The sequence below is a fragment of the Austrofundulus limnaeus genome, unplaced genomic scaffold (assembly GCF_001266775.1).
Source record: "Austrofundulus limnaeus strain Quisiro unplaced genomic scaffold, Austrofundulus_limnaeus-1.0 Scaffold93, whole genome shotgun sequence".
Classification (NCBI taxonomy): domain Eukaryota; kingdom Metazoa; phylum Chordata; class Actinopteri; order Cyprinodontiformes; family Rivulidae; genus Austrofundulus; species Austrofundulus limnaeus.
In genome coordinates, this window is record NW_013952495.1 from 1,189,543 (window position 1) to 1,196,244 (window position 6,702).

Here is a 6,702-nt window from a genome sequence, read left to right on the forward strand (position 1 = left end):
AAACATGAGAAGGCTGTTGGTTGCTACAGTAACTGCTCTGTCAGAGATTTGTTAACTGAGCTGCTGGGTTGTTAACAAACAGCAGGCTGCCAATCACAAACACACACACACACACACACACACACACACACACACACTCCGACACACGGTTGTATATACACTAACAATAACAAAACAAACATGAGAAGGCTGTTGGTTGCTACAGTAACTGCTCTGTCAGAGATTTGTTAACTGAGCTGCTGGGTTGTTAACAAACAGCAGGCTGCCAATCACACACACACACACACACACACACACACACACACACACACACACACACACCTGAAAACTTAATCATCCACCTTCACCTTTTGGTAGTGGGCAACAGGGTTAAGGGAATCTTTTGGCAAAAGGAGAAATAATGAGTCTGCTAGAGGAACAAAACAGATATAAATTTTTCATCGATGTTCGGCTTATCTATTCCCCGGAGCTTTAAATGAAAGGCCACTTGAAGGTCATGTCCATAGAGCCAGAAATAAAGCCAGAAATAAATCTTGTTGTTTTTAGCCTCTTTGATTCCGACTACAGCTGTTGGATCAGAGGTGCTGATTGTGTGTGGAGACGATGACATTTCATCTCCCAGCCTGCTGTCCTCACCTTTCCAAAGCTGCCTTTGCCCAGAACCATGAGGAAGTTAAAGTCCAGGATGCTCATTCTGACTTTGCCAGGACCTGGAGCGTGCATGGTCGGACAGGTGGGGACCGGGGTTAGGGACAGGGCCACGGGGAATGGTTCTGGGACCAGGGCAGGTATGGCCTGGGGCAGACAAGGTGCCGTAACATCTGGCTGAGGTTCCTGGAGAATAAAAATAGGATGGTTGAGAGATGAAGAACTTAACTCTACATACAGAGACATCAACAACAAACAGAACGGAACCCCTCCATCCTAATCCCACTGTTTGGACTCCAAGTGAGGCACAAATTCTGCACCCTGCTGGATGCACACAGACAGAAAAGGGAGGGCACTCAATTTATCAAATTCTTTTGTCTCAGCAACATTTTCTGTTGTCCATTTCCTTCTCAAAGTAAATACTTGGAGCAGGATGGATCAGAACTTAGAGTCAGTGTTAGCAGCAGCAACTAATCAAAGCTTTTCTATAGAGCTTAAAAGTAAACAAACTTTATCATATTTACTAAATGTTACACTTTCTTCTGCAGACTTGCTCCTACCTGCAGGTCTGGGTCCGGTACAGGGATGTTGTAGTACTCCCCTTCGTCCTGCGCCAGGAGCTTAAACCAACCACTGATGGGACGTCTGAAGATCTCGCTGACGCCGAACGACAGCGCTCCCATGAAGTCGTTCCTGGACGTCCGGTCCCAGTCCCACACCTCCACCGACAGACGCCTGTCCCACTGGTTTCCACGCACTGAGCTGCAGAGTCGAACACAAATAAATAGAATTCATTTCTAAGTACATCTCAGTCTACTAGACCAAATTAAATGGTGATTGCATGTGATTAATCAAATTAACTCTGAAGCTCAATAAAGATCAGCACACACCTGTGCTCCAGTTTATTGAAGGCTCACTATGAATGCAGCTCCATGAGTAAGACAACCCTTTTTTATTATAAAGTAACATTTGCTGGTTCATCAAATAAAACTATTTAAAGCTCTGACAAACAAAAATTAGGACTTTACCATTTTTTCTGGTAAATAAGATTTTATTCTTTCAAGTGTTAGAATAATAGAATAATTGGAGCTTCTTGGACATTTCAGTTTAACTTCAGCATTTTTAGATGCTGTTATTTTTACGACTTGGTCTAATTTAAACAATAACTCACAAGGTGAAGCTCTCGTTCCAGACAGGATTAAGAGTTGATCGGATGGTCTTAGTTTTCTGTTTGCTGTGGCTCTTTGGGTCTGGAATCAGTTTTAGTTTTACATATGGGTCTGATAAACCGTTTGGATCCATGGGCATCAGGTTGCGAGCCTCCCGTACTGAAGAGGAAACACAACAACCCAAAGAAGGAGGGAGAATTAAACTTTTAAAAAAATATTAAACCAGACCTGTGAGAATCCAGAAGCTTGTCTCACCTGTAACGTAAATATCCTCCTTGTCCCCTCTGATGGTCAGATGGATTCGTCCTCTCTTCTCTGTGTGATCCTGACCGCAAAGGCTGGGAACGCTGGACTCGCACCGCCGATGGACGTTCATGTCGCAACCTCATCACACAAACATACACAAGCAGAAACACAGATCAGCATAAGTGGCAAAAAATACTGATTTTACAATAGTTTTACACTCCAGTTATTTGTTGGGGTATTTTTTTGTGCTTTTACTCTGAAAGTTTTCTACCAGAAGAAAATTATGCACAAAGTTGTTTTAAAGGTAGAAAAAGTGAACTTTAGTTCTGATCAAATTAAATAATAAAAAAAACCGAAATGACTCTGGAGCGGCCGAGACTGAGCTGTTTGTCTTCAGAGGACTTCCATGAGAAAATAAAGGTGTCGAATGGATAACAAACAAAAACTGATGAAGACCAGGTTTGGTCACAATGAACTGGTCAGTTTTATCTTTTTGACATGTAAAACGACATTTAATTTTTTTCCCCACAAATTCCATAGAGCATTTTATATTTTTTCCTCAGCTGGCCACTTATCATCAACAACAACAACAACAACTTTATTCACCAGCTGCAGCTGAAACAAAGTGCTGAACATCAGTAAAAAATAAAATAATACTTTTACATCTTTTTATTTAAAGTAATTTAGTAAGAAGCCTTGTTTGCAACCAAGAATAGTTTGAGTTCCTGAAACATCAGAAAGTTTCCGTTGTATGTGGTACTTAAGACATAAATTAGCTCATCTTTGCTACAGCGTATTTAAGATTAAAATATTTATACAATCAAAGAAGGGGGAAGGGCAGAGTGTCAGGGCTCAACTCCCGCGAGGTAAATGACAGGAACAACTAATCTGCTTCTGCCAGCAGGTAAAATATTGACATTATCTCATACACGAGCTCATTTTCTCAGTTTATCTGTTCATGTGGAGTAACAGCTTCCTCCAGTCTCCTCATCTAACTCTCTGCAATGCGTTTAACAAACTGTAAACCTTTGTTGTAAACTGAACCACAAACTAATTCACTCTGAGTTTTTCTAATGTAGTTATGAAACAAACATGGCATCTTGCAGGAAAAAATGTGAGGCTTCTCTTTAGCTGCTGCGTTGGTGACTGCCCAGCTGCTTAAGTGTGTGCTCCTCAATTAATTTGTTTAATTCTCGTGTGTGCAGAGGCAGGCTTGGTAATTCTATCTTTGAGCACGGATCTGTGGACCTGCAACTTGATTAATGTGCTCTAACAATTTGTGTGCTGCACATTAATACGGTGGGAGGTGAAACTCACTGGTGCATTTCATGCCCTGGTGTATGAGGCCGTACAGCAGAGAGCCACAGTGGTCGCAAAATGTGGGACTGGAGTACGTGTGGACCTTGAATGTGTGTCGACTCTTCAGGTCCTGGAACGAAACGTCAAACTCAAGTGAGAGAATTCACACTGTGAAATAAAATTTAAAAAAAAACAACAACAACACTGAACAGGCATGTTTTGGGATGATTACTGAAATAGGACATCCTTGAACAAGCCAATTACATTTCTCTAGTGGGAGAGAATGTACGCTGCATCCAGGACTGTATATTTACTGTAGTCGAAGGAATGAATCATTCTTATCTCCCTCTGACCACGTTTCACACCCCACCCTCTCCAAAACTGTACTCCCTCCATCAGCGCTATTTAAAACACTGTCACCCTGCTTCTCCCGAGGAAAAGACAAATCTTCCTAATATCCTCGAGATGCCACACACAGGAGGACCGAGCTCTTTCCCTCTTATCACCCCCCACACACACACACACACACTCACCCACACTCATCCTGCAACCCCCCCCCCCCCCCCCCCCCCCCCCATCTTAAACTCCCTGAATCTCTTGTAGAACGACGTGACACGAGCTCAGACGTCACAGATGAGACAAGGCTGAAAGATGCACGGCTTTGACGGATGAGTCACACACTCATGCCACCGGCAAAGAGCGGACAACTGAGTATGCAGATGACAGTGTGCTGTAAATTTAGGCAAAGATGGAAACGAGGAGGCTAAAAACATTTAAAAAAATAAAAATGGATGTGCACACTGGCGTTGGGGCTTACTTCGGGTCTGGGGGCAGTCACAGATCCAGGACACGTGAAGGTTACAAACTCGTGACATCTTTTATGGACAACAAAACTGCAAACTGGAGAAAACAGAAGAGATGAGCCTCAAAATTCAATCTGTTCAAAGAAAATAAAAATAAAAATCACATCCGAGAAGATTAAATACTGCAGGAAAAGAAAATAACAGCAGCTTTATCTCTACCTTGACACTGGAATCCCTGCTTCCCGATGCCCCTGAATGAGAAAGACACACAGATTAAGGCACAAAAACAATCCTCTGTTCCAATGTAGGGTGAAATATTTCGCTTCGGAGACAAATATAGTGGTGCTGTATCATTTTCTCCAAGTTAAGGAGAACCTCTGTATTATTAAAAACACCACTAGCTGTGAAAGACACCAGAAACTTGATAAACAAAGTCATTACCTGTGAAGTTGGAGCATCTTTCATTTAAAGAGGCACACAAACAGAAATTTAATTCCTCTGTTTCAAGAGATGCAGTGCTGGCTGGTTCCCAGTGTCTCCTTAGAGCTTTAATTGAATAATTAAAGCCATTGATTGACTAAAGTGTCCATTCAGCAGCTTGCATGGTGTGAATCAAGTTTGATTAGGAGCTTTAGAAAGTCAGACAATTGAGACACTGCTGAGAGCTCCTCTACAATCATCTCCTGGAGAGGCCTTGGAGTTCATAGGAAACTGACCATAATCACTGATCTACAACCAGTTCACCATCTGGACAAATAATAATTAAAGATGAGGCTGCAGAGGGTAATCTGATCCCTGATCAGCATTCAGCAGAAGTCTCTGTCTGCAGCCCTGAGCTGAGTACAGTTCTGCATGTTGACCAGCAGAGAGCATCACACAACCAGAGATGGATCTGGACACAATTCACTGTTCTTACCTCAGCAGATTAAATAATTTAGTGTCGTGTACTTTGTATTTAAGAACAGACTGAAAAAACTGTTGAAACATACAGTTTACTTCATAAATATACAAATAGTTATTTGAAGGTACAGGATTTAAAATGTGTTCATATTTAATATGCAAAACAAAGCAGATCTAGTAATAAAGAAATGGCAGTCAGCCATGTTTACCTTTTTCAGATATTATTTTTTATCATGAAAGATTCATTTTAAATCACTTCATGTCTGAGGTAATAACAGCTTAAAATGTAAAATAAAGGAAACGTGTTACTGTGTGGAGTTTGATCAATAAAACTTTGATTCCTTTTCATTTTATTTATGTACGTAAATATTTGGATTGTCAGGTTTTTAGTTGGTTGAGAGAATCTTTGCTTGTTTTGCATCTTTGTTTTACTTCCAGGGGTAAGTTGCCCCCCAGCTGGTTTTACTTTTCTTTCTCCTTTTAGTTCTAGTTTGCTCATTAATTCATTTACATTGTATCAATTAACTCTCCTCAGTGCAACTCCTTGATTTCCTCTGTTCTGTCAAACCTCGTTCGTTTTTCATCATATGAGATTTTATTTCTGCTCTATAGACTTCAACCTCAGTTTGTGACATCTTGGTTTCTGGGATGTTCATAATTTTAACTAAAATAAAAGTTAATTAGAAAGTTCATGTTAGCTTCCTGACTATTAGTCTGTGTTTAAATAAAGGGTCTACAAAACACCTTAATGAAATGACAGTTTAAAGATGCAGAAAAGCTTGGATTTAAATCTCAACCACAAATCTCTAACTCACAAAGTGTTATTAAAAAAAAACTAGAGCACATAAATATTCAAATGGATAAACAACAACATATAGCCATGTTTCTGGCATCTAGCTGGGAGGCTGCTCCACATCTGCTGTATGTTAATCACAGGAATGTTTGAGGTCATTGCTTAGTGCCAACAGTTCCATGTTAATGCAGGTTTTTAGGTAAAAAGTAGATCCTGCCTTATATCACCTGTAGGGATAAAGTTTGTACACATATAGTGACACTAATCCACTCAAAAAACAACATAATATTGATAATAATAAAAGAGTTTGGATATGTTCCACCTCTAGTGGTTATTAGAGTTACTGCAGGCCTGTCACACTGACGGTTTAGAGAATGTATGCTAATTTATGAGAGTTTTGTTCAACACTAAAGATGTCTAAGCTGAAAATGGATTAAAAAATCTATAGATGTATAATAAACATTTCTTCCATAATTATGATACCTTTATCTCTTTTAAGTACAGTATCCTCACTCTTTTCTAACATCTAAGGCAAATAAATTGTTGTTATTGGTCAATTTTAAATGTTATTATTCAGAAAATCTTTTCAGGACCCCACCTTGATATTTCAGGACCTCATTGTGGTTCCTGACCACATCTTTGGGAACCAATGGTCTAGATCAGTGTTTCCCAAAGTTGGGGTCGGGACCCAAAGTGGGGTCCTGAAACATCAAGGTGGGGTCCTGAAAAGATTTTCTGAATTAATTACATTTTTGCCTTAGTTGTTACAAATGAGTGAGGTTAGTGTATTTAAAATGGAAAAATGTAGTATAAAAAATATTGTTATGTAGTGAATTTCATGTAC

General features: G+C 40.0%; 1 protein-coding gene across 1 annotated transcript in view; it reads right to left on the reverse strand.

Annotated features, from left to right (window-relative positions):
• prkcg (protein kinase C, gamma) overlaps positions 1-6,702 on the reverse strand; it is a 43,435-nt gene that overhangs the window by 12,493 nt on the left and 24,240 nt on the right. Inside the window, exons 4-10 of the mRNA XM_014012674.1 lie at positions 4,385-4,416; positions 4,180-4,262; positions 3,381-3,492; positions 2,073-2,201; positions 1,820-1,976; positions 1,209-1,410; positions 637-834 (exon numbers count right to left, since the gene is read on the reverse strand). Coding sequence (XP_013868128.1) covers positions 637-834; positions 1,209-1,410; positions 1,820-1,976; positions 2,073-2,201; positions 3,381-3,492; positions 4,180-4,262; positions 4,385-4,416 — 913 coding nt within the window. The remainder of the gene's footprint in view (positions 1-636; positions 835-1,208; positions 1,411-1,819; positions 1,977-2,072; positions 2,202-3,380; positions 3,493-4,179; positions 4,263-4,384; positions 4,417-6,702) is intronic.